Source organism: Ochotona princeps, chromosome 24 (assembly GCF_030435755.1).
Source record: "Ochotona princeps isolate mOchPri1 chromosome 24, mOchPri1.hap1, whole genome shotgun sequence".
Taxonomy (NCBI): domain Eukaryota; kingdom Metazoa; phylum Chordata; class Mammalia; order Lagomorpha; family Ochotonidae; genus Ochotona; species Ochotona princeps.
The window spans coordinates 24,130,030-24,152,324 of record NC_080855.1 but is presented as its reverse complement, the minus strand read 5'-3'; the positions used below and the strand labels follow the sequence as shown (position 1 = coordinate 24,152,324).

Sequence of the window (22,295 nt, the reverse complement as noted above, 5' to 3'; positions counted from 1 at the left end):
GCTTCCTATTGGCATGCTGTCTGGGAGGCTCAGGTCCTTGGGTCCCTGTCACCTGCATGGGAGACCCAGAAGAAGTTCCTGGCTGGGCCCGGCGGCGTGGCCTAGCGGCTAAAGTCCTCGCCTTGAACGCCCCGGGATCCCATATAGTTGCCGGTTCTAATCCCGGCAGCTCCACTTCCCATCCAGCTCCCTGCTTGTGGCCTGGGAAAGCAGTTGAGGACGGCCCAATGCATTGGGACACTGCACCCGCGTGGGAGACCTGGAAGAGGTTCCTGGTTCCTGGCTTCAGATCGGCGTGCACCGGCCCGTTGTGGCTCACTTGGGGAGTGAAACATCAGATGGAAGATCTTCCTCTCTGTCTCTCCTCCTCTCTGTATATCCGGCTTTCCAATAATAATAAAACCTTTAAAAAAAAAAAAAAAAAAAGAAGTTCCTGGCTTTGGTGTCTTAGCTCAAGCCATTGTGGGCATTTGGGGAATGAAGCAGAGGATGGAAGAGAGCTCTCTCTCTCTTTCTCTCTCTCTCTCTGCCTTTCAAATAAATAAAGAATTTTTGAAAGGGAGGTCCCGTAGACGGAGCTGGGGTTAATCTAGGAGTCCAGGGTTCCAGCACAGACCCTGCTACAGACTGGCTGGATGACTGACTAATTTTATTCTTCCCCTAAAAATTCATTTGCTTGAAAGGTAGGCAGAGAGAGAGAGAGAGAGAGGGAGAGATTGTTCATTCACTGGATCATTCCCTGCCATGGCTTGAGCTGGGCCAGGCTGAAGCCAGGAGACTGGAAATCCACTCAAGTCCCCAGACAGGTGGCAGGGATCTGAGCCTTTAGGTCACCTGCCACTACCTTCGCAGGTGCCTGAGTGAGAAGCTGTATCAGAAGTAGAACAGTTGGGACTTGAACTGGTGCTCCCAGGGGGACACTTGCTGTGCCACCATGCTGACCTTAGCTGCATAACTGCGGCCTGGTTCCTGTTCCCATCTACAACCACAGGCTCACAGGATTAGCGAACGGGATAGCAGCTCCTGGGGTCACACAGCACCACACAGCAGAGCTGGCCTCCCCAGCTCCTGTCTCAGGGTCCTTTGAGGGGAGTGGGACAAGAGGGAGAGGATGGGAGGGGAGGGCAATCCAAGTGATGGCTCTTTGGGGAAGGGGGTCAGGAGGGGTCAGATGGCCCAGGTCTCTGGGTGCCCCTCCCCCTCCCCCAGACCCCATGGGATTGTCATTTGCAAATGTTAATTATTCATGGTGCTGCCGCTTTGCCTGGTTTTAATGCACTCTGATGGAGGTCTCCAGCTAATGGGGAAAATCAATAAGTTTTAATTCTTAGTGGCTTTGAACTTGTCTGTCTCCTGTTTGGGTGACTGGGCCTGGCTCTTTGGCTGCGAGTGGAGGGTGAGGCCCTGCTGACAAGACCCCAAGCCTCCCTCCCAGCCCACCTCCCACCTCTTGGGTCTCCAGCCAGTTAGAGTTACCTGGGGGGGGGGCTCCAAATGGACCTCCCCAGGGCCTTGTCAGGATTAGCCATTGAAGCATTGCACCAGTCGCAGGGTTGTTCTTTTTTTTATTTTGACTTTTCTTGTTTTTGTTAAATATTTATTTATTTGAAAGGCAGAGTGACAGTTTCCGAGAGGGTCAGCTGTTCCTCTGGGCGCCTGGCTCCAGAAAGAAGCCGACACACGCCAAGCTCGACGAGTCCTGCCAACTACCACTGGGGTTCGGAGTCAGGCTTGCAGCTCTTGACCTGAGGTCTGGGGGCCTGGGAATACCTTCCCTTTCCAACACTTGGGATCAGCCCTTGTCACCCTCCAGGGCTCCAGTCCAGCTTAAGGTTGGTCTCTTAAGTTCCTAAATGCCTTCAGTGTTCACTTCGTGTTCACACAGGAGTGATAATCCGGCAGCAGAATGGAGCGAGCTGGGGCATTCAACAGACACCCTGGGGACAGCTCCATCTCTGGCTGCTGGGTAGTCCCCTGGGGCCAGAACCTTCCAGAATCCTATAATTACTCTGCCTTGTGCTGTGTGGATGCATATGTTGTGTTAATTAGGCTAGAGTAAATCATTAGATACTGGGGTACTTAGCATGCCTGAGACATCTCGGTTTTGGAGAGGTACTGCCTGTTGCCCACAATCCACAAGACCATAAGATCACAATCTTGCCTGGTAGACTCAGGCCCCGTTTTGGGTTGGCTGGCCACTGACCATCTCCAAGGGCCGTTTGTGGGACTAGAGCCCAGAGCCATGGACTTGGACTGTGTGACTAACAGGCCTCACGCTCCTGTCCACCCAGGCCCTGACCTGGTGCCCCTCCTGTTTGTCCCTGCGTTGCCCCACCTCCCAGGCCTGGCAGACACCAGGCCCAGGGCCAAATCAGACCAGGAGCTTTTTGGGTCGGGTTCTCACATGATGGGCAGGTCTGACTCAAGTCCTCTCTGACGCTTGATGTTCTTAGCTCTCTTTCATGTTCTGACTTTCCACCTGGGCCTCACAGGTATAAAAGATTGAGTTCAGCCTTCTAGTCAATTCCAGGCATAGTGCTATTTTTTTTTTAATATTTATTCATTTTATTACAGCCAGATATACACAAAGGAGGAGAGACAGAGGGGAAGATCTTCCGTCCGATGATTCACTCCCCAAGTGAGCCGCAACGGGCCGGTGCACGCCGATCCGAAGTCGGGAACCAGGAATCTCTTCCGGGTCTCCCACGCGGGTGCAGGGTCCCAAAGCTTTGGGCTGTCCTCCACTGCTTTCCCAGGCCACAAGCAGGGAGCTGGATGGGAAGTGGAGCTGCCGGGATTAGAACCGGCGCCCATATGGGATCCCGGGGCGTTCAAAGCGAGGACTTTAGCCGCTAGGCCACGCCGCTGGGCCCTCTATTTTTTTTTTTTTTAAAGATTTATTCTGGGGGGCCCAGCGGCGTGGCCTAGCGGCTAAAGTCTTCACCTTGAACATGTGCTGGGATCCCATATGGGCACTGGTTCTAATCCTGGCTGTTCCACTTCGCATCCAGCTCCCTGCCTGTGTCCTGGGAAGCAGTCAAGGATGGCCCAATTGCTTTGGGACCCTGTACCCATGTGGGAGACCTGGAGGAAGTTCCTGGCTCCTGGCTGCAGATCGGCACAGCACTGGCCATCCATTGGATCATTTGGAATTTGATCACCGGCGCTCACTTGGGGAGTGATTCATTGGACGGAAGCTTTTCCTCTCTCTCTTTCCTCCTCTCTGTACTTCTGACTTTGTAATAAAAATAAATAAATCTTTTTCAAAAAAGATTTATTCTTTCATTTTTTTTTTTAAGTCAGATTTATAGGGAGAAGGAGAGACAGAGAGAAAGCTCTTCCAGCCCTGGTTCATTCCCAAAGTGGCTGCAACACCTGGAGCGGAGGAGATCCGAAGCTAGAGGAGCCAGGAGCTTTTTCCAGGTCTCTCACGCAGGTGCAGGGTCTCAAGGCTTTGGGCCATCCTCCACTGCTTTCCCAGAACACAAGCAGGGAGCTGGATGGGAAGTGGAGCAACTGGGACACAAGCCAGCACTCACATGGGATGCTGGCACTTGGATGTGGAGGATTAGCCATTGAGCATTTGACCAGCCACAGGGCTATTCTTTTTTATTTTTACTTTCCTTGTTTTTGTTATATATTTATTTATGTATTTGAAAGGCAGTTCTGGGTTCCAGGGTTCAACTTGGCCCAGTCCTGGCTATTGTAGGCATCTGGGCCATGGATCAGTGAATGAGGAAGAAAAGATTATCAGTGTTATGAGATATGTGGACTGGCCCAGGTTTCTCCATTGTGGTGGGGATTGTGTTTCTGAGGTAGCATCCGCAAGTTGGAGGTCCTCTGGCTGTGAACCCCATGGTCCCTTTTGAGTAACTAAAAGGAAAAAAGATGGGTGATGCCAAGGTGGCATTCATCACTTCCACTGGTTGTCTGTGAGCAAAAAAAAAAAAAAAAAATATCCCTAGCTATGAAGGGAGACTGAGAAATTCAAGTTCTGGTTTCACGGTTACAGGTATTGGTCAAAAACCAAGGGTCTACTCAAAGGAAAAAGAGAAAATGGGACACAAACATCAGTCACGAGGGATAAATTCATAGCTGAACTCCTTTTTCTGCTTCCTGCTATAATATCTATTTACAAACTCATTTTCTTTTTAAATAGAGGATAGAAGTAAGTTCTTCAGAAAGTTCATGGAAAACGCATATTATGAAAAATAACTATGCATGGCTTTCAAAAGTTTATTTATTTTGCACCAAAAATCTTAGCTTTTGCTTTGATTTTCCATGCACATTGTGTAGTACTCCCATCTATGAAGCCATCAGTACATATATTGGACTAGGATGACAGAGGCTCCAAGAGACAGATCATGTGATGCTTTTTCATCCACTAAAGATAGATTTTCAGTTTGTCAAGAAGGTTTGTGAATGCATTCATGAAGGCGGAATGGAAGAAAAAGAAAGCAATACCAAACTCCAGAGAAAAAGGAAAGTTGTACAAGAGAGGACAGGTAATCACAGTATACTGTGCGGCTCAGCTGTGAATATTATCTGCCATGGTGAACACAGTTATTTTAACCAGGAAGGACACACAATCATATTTGAAAGATGAGAATATGATGTACGTGTGTGTGTGAGGGAGAGAGGAGCAAAGGAATGAGAACTTAACTTTCATTTTCTGCCTTAGGGAGCCACATCAAAGGCAGGAACATCAAGAAACAGCTGCATTTACACGTTATTTAGACCCTCCAAAACAACTCACAGGAACAGCTACCCCAGCGTCACCTTGGGGCTTTATTTGAAATGCAGAAACTTGGAATTCAGATCTGCTGAAGTAGAATCTATAATATTACAACAGGATCTCCAGCTGATCACAGTGTCACCAAAAGCTCAAGAGATCCTGCAAACAGAAGTATTTAAGAGAGAATTCTCTGCCTTTAAAAAGAAGAGAGCACTTTTGAACTTTCAACTGTGTGGCAGATTTACCTTGCTGGAAAAAAAAAAGTAAAAAAAAAATTGATTGCAAATCCCAACAACACAAAATGGAACCTAGAGGCCCCTCCTCATGCAGGCCTTTGCCATTAGCCTTGAGGGTGCCTTCTAGAACATTCCTCTGTGAAGCTGGCCAGCCTGTTTACTGCTGACAGGTAAGAGCATCTACAGTGCACTGTGGGGGCACATCTTGTCGTTTTCACTTGGCAATATCTGGAGATTGTTCCATAGGAGCGCATATGGATCTACTTAATTCATTTATGGACTGCCTTATCGGCTGTTACAGAATGCCTAGTATTGCAATTTATTTAACTCCTCTGAATGATGGGAAATCAGGTTCTTTCCAGCCTTCCTTTATTGCACACAACGCTGCAATAAGCATTTTGTAACCGCAATGGAGTGGAGGGTTAAGGGCAGAGAGTGGCTGTAATTTAAAAAGCCAAGGCTGCTGCTATCAGCCAACTTCAGTTTCGGTAGCTGTGAAATGGGGATAAGAAGGATGCTTATCTAAGGCCCCAGCGTGATGGCTCAATTAACTAATCCTCCCCCTTGCAAGTGCTGGGATCCCATATGGGCGCCGGTTCTAATCCCGGCAGCCCCACTTCCCATCTAGCTCCCTGCTTGTGGCCAGGGAAAGCAGCAGAGGATGACCCAAAGTCTTGGGACAGATCACAAACAACATAGATTTGTAAAAATCAATGACAATGTGGACAAAAGAAGAGGGTGGAAGGTTGTAGCTCATGCTAAGGTGGTTGCAGACAGCCCATCTGGCAGAGTGACACCTGGATAGCCCAGAGCTGAAGGAGATGAGTGTAGACATGTGCAGACATTCCTTGCAGAGGAACGTGGCTGGGGAACTCACTACCTCTCACGGCAGCCGTATGCAATGGGCAGGGCTCTCTGCACCTTCCACCTCTAACCCCCAAGTCGATGCATGGGGACCCATGAGCACATGCAGTCAATGGACCTCCCCTGACAAGAAGGCTACATGCAGCTGCTGGGAGACCAGATGCCAGCGACAACACTGCCCTAATCACATTAACCAGATTGTGACAGAGCTGCCCAAAGGACTGTGTTGGCACTCCTGGCCATGTCTGAAGAAACCTGGTAACTTTAGCTCCTGGCTAGAGGATGCTGTTCATCAAAGATCTGGATCTTTCCCTGGAGATGTGTGGGGTGAGGAGAAGGAGCAGGAGAGAAGGAGGGGAGACTGTAGCAGGTCAGGTCTTGGAGCTGTGGGAGGCTCCTACAGGCCTCCCCTCCTTCCCCCGAAGCCAGAAAGGTGCATTCTGAGTCTCTCGGCAGATATCCTTGGATCTAACAGTTCCACCAGAAGAGGAAGGGCGTGCCAGGTTGGGGTTGGGGTGGAGGGCTTGTTATAAGCAGTCTTGAAGGACAAGCGAGCAATCCACTTGGGATGTGTAGGTGGGGTGACTTTGAGTGACGGGATTGACTTCAGGAGACTTTAAGTCGCTTCCTTCCTCTCCTCCTCCCACCAGCCCTGAGCCAAGGTTTAGTATCCAGCAGCCGGGTCCCCGATCCAAAGCCGGGAACCAGGAACCTTTTCTGGGTCTTCCACACGGGTGCAGGGTCCCAAAGCTTTGGGCTGTCCTTGACTGCTTTCCCAGGCCACAAGCAGGCAGCTGGATGGGAAGCGGGGCCATCAGGATTGGAACCAGTGCCCATATGCACATTCAAGGTGAGAGCTTTAGCTGTTACACTATCACACCAGGTCCTAAATTTTTTTTAAATAAAATACATAATGAAGCTTTAAAAACTACAAATAGTTTTTGAAAAGAGACACGGGGAGAGAAGGAGATACTAGAGTTTTGGCTCAACTGGCTAATCCTCTTGCTGAAAGCACTAGAATCCAATGTGCACACCAGTTCATGTCCCAGCTGCTCCACTTTCCATCCAACTCCTTGCTTGTGGCCTGGAAAAGCAGTGGAGGGTGGCCCAAAGCCTTGGGACCCTGCATGTGTGTGGGAGACCTGGGAGAATCTCCTGGCTTTAGATGGGCTAAACTCTGGCTGTTGCAGCCACTTGGATAGTGAGCTAGCAGATGGAAGATCTTTCTGTCTTTCCTTTTCTCTGTAAATCTATCTTTCCTATAAAAATAATTAAATTTAAAAGAGAAAAAGACATGGCACACACAAGGTGTCTGAGGTTTCTGCTCTATAACATTACATAGTTCTTTACCTTTTTTGTGCAAATAGAAGCAGCACACTCTGGTACAGCAACATATAAACCAGGAACATGATCATTCAAGATGATTAACAAATACAGTGCAGTATGTGTAACTGTGTGTGCCGTAATTGCTTACGATTGGTAGCATAGGGATTGGCTCTATGGCATAGTCGGCACAGCCACTGCCAGGTCAAGTCCCAGCAGCTCCACTTCCCATTCAACTCACTGCTAATGCTCCTGGGGAAGCAATGATTGATAGCTCAAATGCTTGGGCCCTTGCACCCATGTGGGAGATCCAGAAGCAGCTCTAGGGTCTTGGTTTTAACTGCAGCCATTTGGGGAGTAAATTGGCAGATGGAAGATCTCTTTCTCTGTGTGTCCCTCCTTCCCTCTCTGTAAACCTACGTTTCAAATAAAAATAAATAAATCTTACAAATCAAAAAATATGGATTTGAGATTTCTGTGTCCACAGTGGCTGGGGTCTGGCTGAGGACTCCTTTTGGATCTTCCATGTAGGTTAATTGTAATTCGCTGTCCGGGTGTGCACTGGCAGGAGACCATGAGGTAACTAGGTGGCGCTAGAACCAGGCACTCTGATATGGGATGCAGCTGTCCCAAACGGGAGCTTGATATACCAGGCCACAGTGCCCATCCTGTGAATGTTTACTTAAAAAAATTATTTGAGGAGAGTGGGTGAGAATGCAGTGCTGTCTATTGGTTTATTGCATACATACAACATCTGGCGCTGGGCTGGGGCTGAAACTGGGAGCTGGGAAGGCTGTGCAGCTCTCTCCTGTGAGTGGCAGGGGGAAAGTTTCACCCATTGCCTGCTGGTGCTGAAGGGCTACATGGGGCAGGAAGCTGGAGTCAGGAGCTGGAGAATCTGAGTACTCTGGTGTAGGGTGTGGGTGTCTTCAACACCAAGCTGAATGCCCACTCCTCAGATAGTAAATTTGACATCAATCCCCATCAAACACATTTCAGGTTAGTGCCTCGGTTCATCCTGCTATATTGAGCCAAGAACGGGCAAGTGATTTGGCCTTGATTCTGATTCATTTGCCCTGTCACTGAGATGGTTTCTCAGGGACAGGCTGTGTCTAGGCTATGCCCTCTCTCTTGTTGGCAAATGCCAACTTGCTCCCAGCCATGGTTAAATAGTTGTTACTTCCCGACCTTCCTCTTTTTCCAGCTGTAAATTAGCTTGGATCACTTGGCTATGTTAACATGCAACTATGTCGGAGTTTTCTCATGGCAGGCTGTAGTTCTCTTACTGTTCTTACAGTTGTTGCAATTAATTATTATATCAAGCTTTTAAAATCATTTGTCTCTAAATTCCATAAGAGCATATGTAGGTCTGCGTTGCCCAGTACAGAATCCTGGGAACGGTGGTTGTCACCTTGTGGGCCACGATCAACACTTAATCAAAGATATGAAGGAGTTGGTGTTGTGGTGCATGGGTTAAGCCTGAAATGCCAGCATGCCCTATGAGCAAGAGTTTGAGTCCTACCTACATTTCCAATCCAGCTCCCTGCCATTGTGCTGGCAAAAACAGCAAACACTGGTCCAAGTGCTTGGGTCTCTGTCACCACGTGGAAGATCAAGATGGGGCTCCTTGCTTTTTCCTGGTTCAATCCTGGCTATTGTAACCAATTGGGAGTGAATCAGTGGGTGGAAGATCTCTGTCTGTCTCTTTCTCTCTCACACTGTAACTATCACTTTCTTTTTTTATGTAAGATTTATTTATTTTTATTGGAAAGACAGATTTTTATAGAGTGAAGGAGAGACAGAGAGTAAGATCTTCCATCTGCTGGTTCACTCTCCAAGTAGCTGCAATGGCTGGAGCTGAGCTTATCTGAAGCTTCTTTTGGGTCTCCAACGCAGGCGTAGGGTGCCAAGACTTTGGGCTGACCTTGACTATTTTTCCAGGTCACAAGCAGGGAGCTGGAAAGAAAATGGAGCAGCCTGGACACGAACCGGTGCCCATATGGGACCCTGATACATGCAAGGCAAGGATTTAGCCACTAGGTTACCGTTCCAGGCTCCAAACCACTCATTTCTACCATTAACTTCTTCATTGCCTCTTTCTTAGTCTGCTCTCAAGAGTAGGAGCTACTCAAGCTTTGTTGACTTCTTGTTAAGAAAATTCTAAAGAGGCCATTGTTTTGGACAAACCTCTGCAATGAGTCTCCATGGCCCAGGCGAGAAATCAAAATGGAGTCACTCACGCTAACCTTCCAGGTTACCAAGTTGAAACTAAGCTTTCACCTGACTTTCCTAGAACTCAGAACTGGGGAGAAGGGCCACATTTCCTACCTAGGTCAGTGTCAATGGATGTGGTCTGGGGATCCCTGTACACACACACACACACACACACACACACACACACACGTCTCTTGATGCTAACTCTGTTAATTCTCTGTGTCCCTTCTTTTCAAGACAAATAATTTAGATGTGAGCAATCTTTTTTTTTTTTTTGCTTTTGTTTCTGCTTTCTTCAGTTCTTGTGTAAGAGAAGTCTCTGTTTACTTCATTGGGATACATCTTCTATTTTATAGCGTAAACTGCTTGATTCTAGAATGGAAACTAAGGGTTCTCTTTCGTCAGTCTCTAGCCCTAGCACCCTCAGCAGCACTTGAGCCATGGCAGTGTTGTGCCCAGATTTTGAGATCCCCAGAAATCACCAGGAGTCTGAAGTCGATCCAAGTGTACAAGGATGGTTTACTGAAATTCAGCACATCCGTGCCTGGGTTCTTGGTTGAGTGCAGGCAGCTAGCTGGTTGACCAACCCACTAGCTGGCTGGCCAGGACCAACACCCCTTACTGGGAGTGTGGTTCCGAACAGCACATTCATAGGGTTTTTATAGGGGCAGTCCACAATAACTCGAAAAGGGGAAATTCACAATAGTCTGCAAGGTGAGGGGAAATAGCACACATTTCCTACCTATCTCGGCTGCATAGCCCATGCCTCCAGCAACTAAGGGAAGCACCCACTTAATTACTTGGAGCCACCTGTGAGAAAACCAGACTTAGGCGGGCCTTGATTCATAAGAATTGGGACCCATCAGTGCTAAGGGTCACATAGGCCTTTTGGCCTGCAAGCTCATACAGTTTCTTAGTAGCAAGGAGCCATGAACAAATGGTTGGGATTTTGATACTGAGGTTCTTCAGCAGGGTGGCAGTGTGAGTGAACTAAATGAATATAAGCTCCAGGGCGAGCGGAGGCTGTGCTCAACACCGAAGAGACGCTCAACAAAGATCTGCAGAATGAATGAGCCCACGAAGCGAAACAGAAACCAACCCTTTACTAAGACGGCAGCGCGCCCGCCCCTTATTCCCTTTACCAACATGGCCGCCCGACCCACACTGGAGCAGCGACCGGCGTCGGGGGGCGGGGCCGCAGGAGGCGGGGCCAGTGGGAGCCGTCAGGTGCGGCCCCGCCCTGCCGCCCTGCGCCCGGCCCGCTCGTCGATTCCGGATTGGTCCGGTTCCAGCGCCGCAGCCCGGCGGCCGCGCTGTGGGGCCGCCCGGCGCTTGCCACTTCCGGCGCGTTGGGGGCTGTTGGTCGGGGGCGTCCGCGCGGTGTGAGCAGGCGGCTCTGGGGCGGGAGCGCGCAGGGATGCTCTCGGGGGCGGCGGCGCTGTGGGCTGTGGCCGGGAGGCTATCGCGGGCCTCTGGGCCTCTCTCCTGAGCCGGCCGCCGGGGCCCCGTGTCTCGCATCTGAGGCCCCTTCCAGCCTCCAGGGTCGCCTCAGCCTCTGCCGGCGGGAGACCGGGGAGCCCCTGCCTGGGCCCGTCGCCTCCCTTCATCCCCCAACCTTGGGGGTCGGGCCCGGGCGGGGGGCTCCTCCGAGCCGCTGCCCTCCGAACCCCATATTTCCTGCCTTTTTAAAAAAATTTTTGTTGTTGTTGCTTTTTAGTTTCGTGGGGGAGGGACGGGAGGGTCTTGATGAATTATCCCGGGGATCCCCGATGAGGCGGACCGGGAGGCCGTGCTCTTGTTAGAAAGGAGGTGGGGAGGAAAGGGTTGTCTTTGCACGGGCGCGTGGAGTGGGGGCACTTGCCGAGCCTGCCGGGACCATGACCTGAAGTGAGCGAGCGGGACGTATCGGAAGCCCACGAGCCAGCTCACCGGAGCCGCTCCTTCCCGGCCAGCATGGTAAGGATGAGCCGGGCTGCTCGGGCCGAGGGGGGTGGGAGTGCGCCTCGGGGGGCTGCTGAGCCATTGCTTCTGTCCCCGGGGACGGAGAGGGAGAGCGAGCGAGGCGCATGCTGAGGCTGGCCGGTGACACATGCGTGCAGGGTGTGCAGCCCTGGCCCTGCACGCCCATCCCCCTCCCCGCCGCTCCCCGGGAGGGAGGCCCAGGGCTGCTGCCAGGGCCCCAGAGGCACACAGCTCTGGCATCTGCTGAGGGGTGGGGGGGCTGTCCTACCGGGCAGCTAGCTCCTTGGGACGATGGTTAGCGTTGCTTTAGGGAGAGCTTACTGCCGGGACGGGCTTCGACCCTAAGCGGGGAGAATGAGACCATTGCGGGGAACGGGGGAGGTGGGGACCACTGGAGTGACAGTGATGGGATCTGAAGCTTAGGCAGTGTGATTGCAGAGACCCTGTTGTGTGTAGGGTTGCTGGACCAGGTCCTGCAGAACAGCTAGTGTGGCTGTGGGGTTGTATTTGGGGACACTGGAAAGTGGGGTTTGCCGGCTCACTTCCGGGAGCTGGCCGCAAAGTCAGGAAGGGACGCAGTGGTGGGAGCCCCCAGCAGTGTGCTTTGAGTCACCTGCTGTGGCCTTTGCCTTGGTAGACTCTGGGACGATCTCTGCTTCCAGGCATTCCACAGACACTGGCCGGCTCCCCTCTCCCCCTCCCCAGCTCGATCCCAAGGCTGTTTGTTCAGCAGCTGTGTCTCTGTTACTGTGGTGGTTTCCCAGCTTTCTCTCTCCTGTACCCCTCTCAGTCCTGTCCCAGATGAAGTCTGCATGGTGTGGGCACAGAGCAAGGCCACTGTTGCCCAGCTTGGGGGGCCACTTCCCGGGGCCAGAACCGCCCATTTTGCCCCTGCCCAGTGAGTGGCAGGGCAGGCTAAAGGTTGCAGTACCAGTGTTGTGATGCAGGTGTTTAGGCCAGGGGATTTTCAACACGTTGTTAGGCCTTGGGTGTAGTGAGAGGCGTGGCAGGTATCCTCATGGGGTTCGCAACCAGCTGGGCCAAATACCCCCACGATGCATATATTCTGTGTGTGTGTGTGTGCGCGCGCGCCACACACATGCTTGCGTGCTTCACATATTCTGTGTGGTGTGTAATGTGTACCTGTGCCTTACGTATTCCTTGGTGTGTGTATATATGTGTGCACTGCATGTGGTGGCCAATCAGTTAAGCCCTTTGCGTTCATTTCCTCCTCTGTGAAATGTGCAGATAAGTCTGTAGATTAGAATCCAGGAGGAGGCTGTAGAGTAGCGAGCAGTGATGGATGAAAATAGTACTCTTCCCTTTACTGATTCTTTCCATCAGGGGAAAATATGGCCAGCCCAGAACGTGCCATTTTTAAGCATGCACTTCAGTGGTGTGATGTGCAGCTGTTTTGTTGTGTGCTTGTCCCTGCTGTCCAGCTCCAACAGTTTTTCATCCTCTGAAAATGAAACTGCATTTGAGAAACCCTAGCTCCGATTGCCCTCTTTCCACAGCTCTCCTCTGCTTCCACCTCCACAGGCACCATTTTTACTTTCTGTTTCTAAGTCTCTCTAGGCTACTGTGGGTGCCGCATGTAGTTGGAATCGTATAGTGTCTGTCCTTTTGAGACAGGCTTATTTCACTTGGCATGGTGTCTCTGGGCTTCACCCATGTGTCAGAATTTCCTTCCTTTTGAAGGCTGAATTCCATTGTGTGTGCGTGCCACATGTTGTTTCTGTGTCTCTCGGTGGATGCCCGGATGCTCCCACCTTTTGGCTGTTGTGAATGCTGCCGCTGTGAATGTGGGTGCCCAGGGTACTCAGTGTCATCGCCACTGCATGCCATGCCCCCAGGGTTGCCCTGAAGAACAAGACAGACACACTCCTCCCCTTGCCAACTGGAAACTTTTGTTTTAGGAGCCTCGGCCAAATGCTGTTGAGTAAGCCAACCAAGGTCCCTTGTAGTCAAGGAGTCATTTTAGTTGGCAGTCGTTAGAACATGTTGAGAAAATTGTTATTTCTTTTTGCTTTTAGTTTTTGTTAAAGATGTATTTATTTTTTATTGGAAAGGCAGATTTACAGGGAGAAGGAGAGACAGAGAGAATGATCTTCCATCTGCTGGTTCACCTTCCAACTAGCCACACTCAGGCGGAGCTGAGCTGATCCCAGAGCCAGGAGCTCCATCCGGGTTTCCCATGGGGGTGCAGGGTCCCTAAGGCTTTGGGCTATCCTCTACTGCTTTCCCAGGCCACACCAAGGAATTGGAAGGAAAGTGGAGCAGCCTGGACACGAACCGTCATATATGTGGGATTCTGGTGGTTTCAGGCAGAGGTTTAGCCAGTTGAACCATCATACTGGCCTCCAAAACTAGTTTTTATTTATTTGAAAGGTAGAGAGAGGCGGGGAGGGGGTTCTATTTGCTATTAATATCCCAAATGCCTGTAACAGCTGGAGCTGGGGCTGTCTGCAGCCCAGAGCCAGGAACTCTAGCTGAGTCTCCCTTGTCAGTGATAGGAACCTAAGTATCTTGAGCCATACCTGCTGCCTCACAGGGTGCATATTAGTAGGAGATTGGATAGGAACTGAGGTGGCACTCCATGCCAGACACTGTTGCGGAATGTGGCCATCCAAGTGATGGCTTGACCACTGTGCCACAATGTCTGTCCAAGTTGAAGGCTTAAAAAAAAACACATTTATTTATTTAAAAGTTGGAGTTTCAGGGCTTGGTGCAGTGGCCTAGTGGCTAAGTCCTTGCCTTGCGTGTGCCAGGATCCCCTGTGGGTGCCGGTTCTTGTCCTGGCTGCTCCACTTCCCATCCAGCTCCCTGCTTGTGGCCTGGGAAAGCAGCGGAGGACAGCCCAGAGCCTTGGGACCCTGCACCCGCGTGGGAGACCTGGAAGAAGCTTCTGGCTTCTGATCAACTTGGCTCCATCCATTGTAGCCACTTGGAGAGTGAATTAGTGGATGGAAGATCTTTCTCTCCTTCTTTCTGTAAATCTGACTTTCCAATAAAAATAAATAAATCTAAAAAAAAAAAAAAGAGTTACAGACAGAGCAGGAGAGACAGAGAGGTCTTCTGTCTGCTGGTTGGACTGATTTGGAGGTTCTTCCAGGTCTGCCACTTGAGTGCAGGGTCCCAAGGGCCATTCTCTGTTGCTTTCCCAGGCCATTGGTAAGGAGTTGAATTGGAACTAGAGCTGACAGGACTAGAACTGGCACTCATATGAGATACTGGTGTTGCAGATGGAGGATTCGTCTGGTGTGCCATTGCACGGCCCCAAGATTGAACATTTTTTTAAAAAAAAAAAGATTTATTTTATTTCTATTGCAAAGTGAGATATACAAAGAGGAGAAGAGATAGAGAGGTAGATCTTCCATCCGATGGTTCATTCCCCAAGGGGCCACAACGACCGGAGCTTCGCCAATCTGAAGTCAGGAGTCCGAAGCCTCTTCCGGGTCTTCCACGCCAGGTGCAGGGTCCCAAGGCTTTGGGATGTCCTCGACTGCTTTTCCATACTACAAGCAGGGAAGCAGGGAAGCAGGGCTGCCAGGATTAGAACTAACGCCGATAGGAGATCCCGACATGTGCAAGGTGAGGACTTTAGCTGCTAGGCCACTGCGCTAGGCCAAGTTTCAGTGTTTTTAATAACATCTTTTAAAAACTTCAATAAGACTTGAAAATAGTGTAGCATGATAAGTTACTGTATAATCATCTTCCATATTGTTTCCATTATTCAATGTCATTGATCACAGTAATCCTGCTGGGTTACATTGTTGCATTTATTGCCAAAGGGGTAGATTCTCAGAGGAGCTGTAGGATGGGTACCTGTTTATGGAGTGATGAGGCAAGCTGATGAAGCCCAGGGGCTCCTTACAGCCATACTGCCTCCTGGGTAAGACAGTGAGGAGTGCCTGCTATTCACCACACTTTAAACTTTCTGTTTAGATGGCAGGGGCAGAAGGAGCATGGGAGTTTGCTTTATACCATCTTTTGGTGAGGAATTTTAAAATATTTATTTATTGGAAAGAATAACAGAGAAAGATGAGGGGTGATGTTGGGGAGGCTGGGGGAAAGAGAATGAGAAATCTGATTCTTCCCAAATGGCTTGTAGTGACCAGGGCTGGGTCAGGCTGAAGCCAGGAGCTTGAAACTCTTAATCTCCCATGGGGTGGCAAGGACCCCAGGTACTTGACTGTGTTCTATTGCTTTCCCAGTTGCGAATTAGCAGGAAGCTGGATTGGAAGCAGAGTAGCTCTGACTGGAGTTGGCGCTCGTATGGAATGCTTCACTACCACGCCACTGCCACTTGGAGAGCCCTGGACCGGCGTTTTTGGAATTAGTTCAAAAAGGCTGATGGACTACAGAATGAGGAGACCAGCTAGCTAAACTCCATTTAGTTAAATTATGATTTTGGATTGAATCCCCACAAGTTTCCTAAGTGATGTGATGAATTGGGGTTTTCCACTGTTTCTCTGAGAAGTTGTTACTTAATATTGAATGAGCTGTTATTAATGTGGAATTTTGTGCAAAATTGAGCCCTTAAATTAGTGGTTCTTGTTTAGTTGCTTAGGCAGTGCATTGATCACAAAGGTTTTTCTTTTTTAAGGTCAGTTATAAATGGTACTTACTAGGCAGGCCAGGGCAGATCTTCAACTTGGCCGGTCACAAGGTGCGTTCATCTGGGGGTTATACTGTCCCGCAAGCTGTCCATGGCCGGGAGATGGCAGAAAAAGGTTTGGCAGAGGTTCTGTGTGTCATGACATGGGGAGACAGTTAAGGATCATGAAATGACTTCTTTCACCAGCCTTTGAAAAAAATTAGTGATCCCAGTGATGAAATTACCTGATAAATGAAAACCCCTATTAATGTGGTGAGGAGAGGTAAATTTTGTGTATTAAGCCAGAGTTTTTTAGTGTTTAAGTTGACTACCTGCTGTTAAGCTTAAAATCCTAGGTGCTGGGCCCGGTGGCGTGGCCTAGCGGCTAAAGTGCTCACCTTGAACGCGCCGGGATCCCATATGGGCGCCGGTTCTAATCCCGGCAGCTCCACTTCCCATCCAGCTCCCTGCTTGTGGCCTGGGAAAGCAGTTGAGGACGGCCCAAAGCTTTGGGCCCCTGCACCCGCGTGGGAGTCCTGGAAGAGGTTCCTGGTTCCTGGCATCGGATCGGCGTGCACCAGCCCGTTGCGGCTCACTTGGGGAGTGAAACATCGGATGGAAGATCTTCCTCTCTGTCTCTCCTCCTCTCTGTATATCCGGCTTTCCAATAATAATAAATCTTGAAAAAAAAATTAAAATCCTAGGTGCTGTGGTTACAGTGTAATAATTCTGTGCTTAGTGTATATAGGGCTTAGTACATACTAGGCATTTGACATGTATCAATCCATTTATTCTTCCTCACAGCACAAGGAGGGGGAGGCTATTCTTGCTTCCCATTTTACAGATTGTGTTGTTCCTGGCACTGAGAGGTTAGGCAACTTCAAGTGCAGCCCAGTGGTGCAACTGGGATTCTGTCCCAGGCTGGCTCAAGAGTCATTGCTCCTGACCGTTGTCGCTTTGGGGGTGGTCTTCCCCCTGGCCTCTAGGGGTCCATTTAGTAGGGAAGATAGGACATTCTGATGCGTGCGAGCTTGTGAGGATAAGGGTGATAGCTGGAGACTGAAGTGGTGCCAGGGTGCCCTTGTGCAGAGGATGCAGTGGTACCATGGGAGAAGAAGGGCAGGGAAGGCTTCCCAGGACAGGTGTTTGGATCCTGCAGGATGAGAGTTGGAAAAAACAGGGCCTCCCAAGTGAAAGTTGTTTGCAGGTAGCTGTGAAGATCGGATGCCATCAGTAAGGAGGATAGAAAATGATGGCTGTGGAGTGAGTGGCGAAGGCATTTGTGGTGTCTTGGGACTGTGAGTGCATGTGTACATACATGCATGCAGTTCCCAGATGGGCTTTTTCCCCTTAATTTCAGAAACCTTTGCTCATACCTTCCTGGCAAGATAACTGTCCATTTCTTTGTTCCTCTCTGCAACAAAACTCCAGGAAAGAGTGTTCTATACCTGGTACCGGTTCTTCTCATTTTCTGTTACACTGTCTTGTCAAGATCCCTCCCGCCGCTGTTGTGAAACGCAATGACTGGCACCCAGTCCTCTTCTTACTTGATCTGTCACTAGCACTGGACAAGTTGAACTTTGTTTCTCCCATTATTCTTTCCTTGCTTGGCCTCTAGGGTACTAGGATGTACCCTAGTTTTCCTTTCATCACTCTGGGTATTCTTTTCTCATTCCACTGATCTTTATTCATTTAAAAGCCCGAGATACAAAGAGAAGGAAACAGACAAATCTTCCTTCTAAGCCAGTGTACTCCCCAGATGGCTGCAGTAGCTGGGGCTGGGCCAGGCCAAAGCCAGGAGCCAGAAACTCCTGGGTTTCCCACGTGGTTGGCATGGGTCCAAGCCCTTGAGCTGTATTCTGCTGCTTTCCCAGGATGTTAGCTGAGAGCTGAAAGTGGAGCAGCTGGGACCCAAACTTGTGCCCAGATTGGATGCCAGTGTTGCAGGTGGCAGCTTAAGCCACTGAGCCACAACTGTGGCCCTATCAGCACCCTTCAAGATCATGTATAACCTTTCTCTGACTGCTTGTGGCCTACAGCAGCTGGCTTCTCCTTTTATTTTCTTGAGACATGTTGGCTCCTCTAGCTTCCATGCTGTTGTATTCTCTTGCTTTAGTCTTCCTTGAACCTTCCCATCCATGACTTCAGCCATGCCCTGGCTACCAAAGGGAGCGAAGCCTGCTACTCCTGCCCTGGGAATCCACCTAAGTGTCCTGTAGACATCAAGGTGGATGTGTCTAAACCAAACCCATCATCTTCCCCTCAGGTCAGTGCTGCCTCCTCCATGCTCTAGTTCTGTGAATGACCTTATCCACCAGGCATGCTGATGATGAACCTGAGTCATCTTGAACTTCCTCCTCTCCATCAGCACCCCTTCCCCCCTGCACCCCAACCGGGTCTGTTGGTGCTGTTGCGACATATTTGTGCCTCCATCTCAGGCCTTCCTCTCCGTTCTCTCTGCCTTGGTCAGGCTGCTCTTACCTCGGCAGTCTGTGTCTTTCTCAGGCTCTGGCTGCTAGGTTTAACTTCTCCAGCCTGTCTTCGGTACCCCTGCTTCTGTGGGCTACATCACTGCTCAGGTGTGAGCCTGCTGCTAGACTCCAGACCAATTAGAGCAGAGGGTCTCTGTTATCTGAGACGAAGTTTCCATCACAGTAGAATAATGATAGGCGCAAGGGCTATGGATTGTCACAGTTTTACTTTTAGATGTGAGAGTGCAGATAATTTTTTTTTTAATTTTTAAAGAAAAGGTCTATTTATTTTGAAGATTAATTGTTTTTCTTGAGAGAGAGAGAGAGAGAAAGAAAGAGAGATCTTCCCTCCACTTACTCCCCAAATGGGTGTAATGACCAGTGATGGACAGGTCTGAAGCCACCAGGAGCCAGGAGTTTCATCTGGGTGGAGGGGCCAAAGCACTTGGTCTATCCTCTGCTGCTTTCCCAGGGGCGTTAGTAGGGAGCTGGATGGAAGTGCTGCGGGTGGCATATCTACTCTCTGTGCCGCCAGGCTGGCCCCTCCTTACATACTTCTCTGCCCTTGCTCCTGCTGTTGCCTCTCTGTTTGAATGTCCTTTTCCAGATGTTTTCAAGTCAGGCTAACCTACCATTTAAAGGCTTTCTAGTCACTAATTTAGCATCTGTAATCTGAAGCTGGCGCCGTGGTTCAGTAGGCCTCCACTCGGTGGCACCAGCATCCCACATGGACACGGGCTCCCATCCCTGACTCCCTGCCTCGGATCAGCTCAGCTCTGGCTGTCGCAGCTGTTGAGAATTGAACCAGTGAATGGAAGACTCTCTCTTGCTCGTCTTCTCTTTATAAATCTGCCTTTCAAATAATAAAAATCTTAAAAAATATTATTTATCATCTTTGATGCTTTTTTTTTGCTTTTGCGTTTTGGCTTATTGATAAAAATTATAAGAACTTTTTTGGAGAGTCAGACAGTTCAGGAGTTTTGAAGAGCAAAATGTTAAGTTTCTAGCTTTCTTACCCTCTCCTCACTTCTGCTGCAGGCCTGGGGGGTGAGGGGGCTTATTTCTTTTAGAGTCCTGTCAGGGTGGGTCTTGCTGTTGGTGAGTGGTCAGTGGTTTGGGTAACAGAAAGAGGAGTGAAAAGAGGCTGGGCCTTTTAGGTGAGTGTGATGGTCCTGGTAGTGTTTGGTGAGTGGTGTCGCTGGCTGGAATAGAGGGTAACTGGATTTTTCCCGCGTCCATGCGGTCAGGAGCTCAGGTGATGGTTTATTTTTCCTGGGCTGGTCAAGGCAGTAGCAGGTGAGTCTGGGGAGCTGGGCAGACATGTGCTGTGTGGATGGGAGCAGTTGGGAGTGGGGGTCGGTGAGGTGCAGATACTACCCAGGAAAGCCAGGAGGAAGTGAAAATTGAACCAGGTGGGAGAGACTGATGCAAAAGGTCTGTGTGTGTGTGTGTGTGTAAGATATATTTTTTTATATTGGAAAGGCAAATTTACAGAGAGAAGGAGAGACAGAGAAAGATCTTCCAGGCATTGGTTCACTCCCCAGATGATTGCAATGGCTTGAACTGAATCAGATGGAAGCCAGGAGCCAGGAGCTTCTTCTGGGTCTCCCATGCAGGTACAGGGTCCCAAGGACCTGAACCATTCTATGCTGCTTTCCCAGGCTACAAGCAGGGAATTGGATGGGAAGCGGAGCAACCAGGATGTGAACTGGTGCCCATATGAAATTCTATGGTGCTTATAGGTAGAGGATTAGCCAATTGAGTCATCACACTGGCCCTGCAAAGGTCTGTTGTGTAATTCTGTTTCATGCTAGCCATTGCTTAGGGGTTCTGGTGTGAACTGTTCAGAACTGTGGGTCGTTTATGGCTTCCTGGTGAGTCAGGTGTCATGTCCCCATTCTACATTTGTGGAAGTACTCTAAGGGCAATGTTAAATTGCTTGTTCGAGTTACATAGACCCAAGGTTCCAGCCCTAAAGCCCATCTTTTTTCTAATCACTAGGTTTGCTAACCCAGAGGCATGTTTAACTTAAAATGTAGCCCTCTCTAGTTTCGTTGTCTCATGAAAAGCACTGCAGCTAGCCAGCCAGTCTTTTTTTTTTTTTTTTTTTTTTTAAAGATTTATTCATTTTTATTACAGCCAAGTATACACAGAGGAGGAGAGACAGAGAGGAAGATCTTCCGTCCGATGATTCACTCCCCAAGTGAGCCGCAACGGGCCGATGCACGCCGATCCGAAGCCGGGAACCTGGAACCTCTTCCGGGTCTCCCACGCGGGTGCAGTGTCCCAAAGCATTGGGCCGTCCTCAACTGCTTTCCCAGGCCACAAGCAGGGAGCTGGATGGGAAGTGGAGCTGCCAGGATTAGAACCGGCGCCCATATGGGATCCCGGGGCTTTCAAGGCGAGGACTTTAGCCGCTAGACCACGCCGCCGGGCCCTAGCCAGCCAGTCTTAAATGTGCTCTCGCCTACCTGCCTCGCGATAGAAGGGATCAGATAGTACAAGGCTGCTAATAGCAGCTGAGAAAAAGAGTGATCTCTGCATGTCAGGGTGTGAGCGAATAGCCGAGTGTGACTGGGTGAAGTGGCTGTTCCTGTGTCAGGTGCTGATTCTCCAGCAGGCCTGCGGAGTGTCGCCATGTCAAACCTGCTTTCGTTTGGGCGCATGTGGTTCTAAGCAATTGATTCCATGTGTTGAGTCACGTAATTGCCACAAAATACAGAACCGTCCTGTTACCACAAAAGCACCCTCTCCCGCTGCGCTCTGTAGTGTTGCCATCTTTCACAGCAACTGCTGTTCTGTTCGTAGGCCTCCAATTTTGAGTGTTAGAAGGATATATATATATAGTCTGTAGTGCGTGTGAACTCGCTGTCTCTCTTTTTTTTTTTTTTTCCTGCTGATTCACTCCTCAAATCTCTGCCACAAGCAGGCCTGAGCCAGGTCAAAATCAGTGCCCAGGAGCTCCTCCTCTGTCTCCCACATGGGTGGCAGGGCCCAAGCACTTGGCCATCTTCCTCTGCCCTCGTAGGTGCGTTGGCAGGGAACTGGAGAAGAAAGTGGAAGCTGAACAGCTGGGGCTGACAGTGTCACAAGCCACAGTGCTGATCCCTGCAGTATGTAATCTTTGAGAATTCACTTTTTTTCTTTTTTCCCATGAAGTATAGTGTTCTTGAGAGCTCTGCTCCTAACATGAATTTAGTAGCAAAGAAGGAAGCAAGTAATACTAAAGGAAACCTTCACATTTCACCTACATGTTTGCCTCAGTAACTATTAGATTGTCATGAATCCCTCTAGGAAAAAGATTATGAAAAGCTTTAAGTCATCATAAGATGATGGCATTGGGCAGTATCGGTGAACTCACAGTAGGAGACCAAGAACATCTGTGCCCTTTCTCCCTCCTCTTCCTCACTTTGGTGATTTGTTACTGTCTTCGAGCATGAATAGTCTGTTTTACAATTAGTTTGCTCAGCATTTAATGCTTTCTATTTAGAAGGAGTCGCTGTTCCCTGCTGATTCTTTAACTCTTGATTTTTCTCGAATTGAATGATTTGATTAGTTTTCCCTGTTGACTGGATTTTATTGTCAGTTTTTATAAAGAATACCTTATTTGGTGAATTAAAAATGTCTGCCTCTATATTTTGAATTATATCTTGGGCTGGGCATCATGTTCTTGTGTTCATTTTCCTGATTTCCTGTCCAGTTTGAGTGTCCTAACGATTCTTCTGGTCATGTCCTGTTGATTCTTGTAATCCATTTCATATTGATTAGCTGATTTTTTTTAATCAAAGTATTTCATGATTGCTGTATTTCCTGAATTAGTTTGTGTTTACGTGTTTGTGACTGGCATGGTGTTATAGCAGGCTAATCTTCCGCCTGCTGTGCTGGTTCTT

General features: G+C 49.3%; 1 protein-coding gene across 2 annotated transcripts in view; it reads left to right on the top strand.

The window, feature by feature from the left end:
* Window positions 1-10,656: 10,656 nt before the first annotated feature.
* The window catches only part of XPO6 (exportin 6), a 108,889-nt gene continuing 97,250 nt past the window's right edge, over window positions 10,657-22,295 (top strand). For both annotated transcript variants that reach the window (XM_004586837.2, XM_004586836.2), the window contains exon 1: window positions 10,657-11,328. In XM_004586837.2, the coding sequence (XP_004586894.2) occupies window positions 11,326-11,328 (3 nt within the window). In that variant the 5' untranslated portion in view covers window positions 10,657-11,325. The remainder of the gene's footprint in view (window positions 11,329-22,295) is intronic.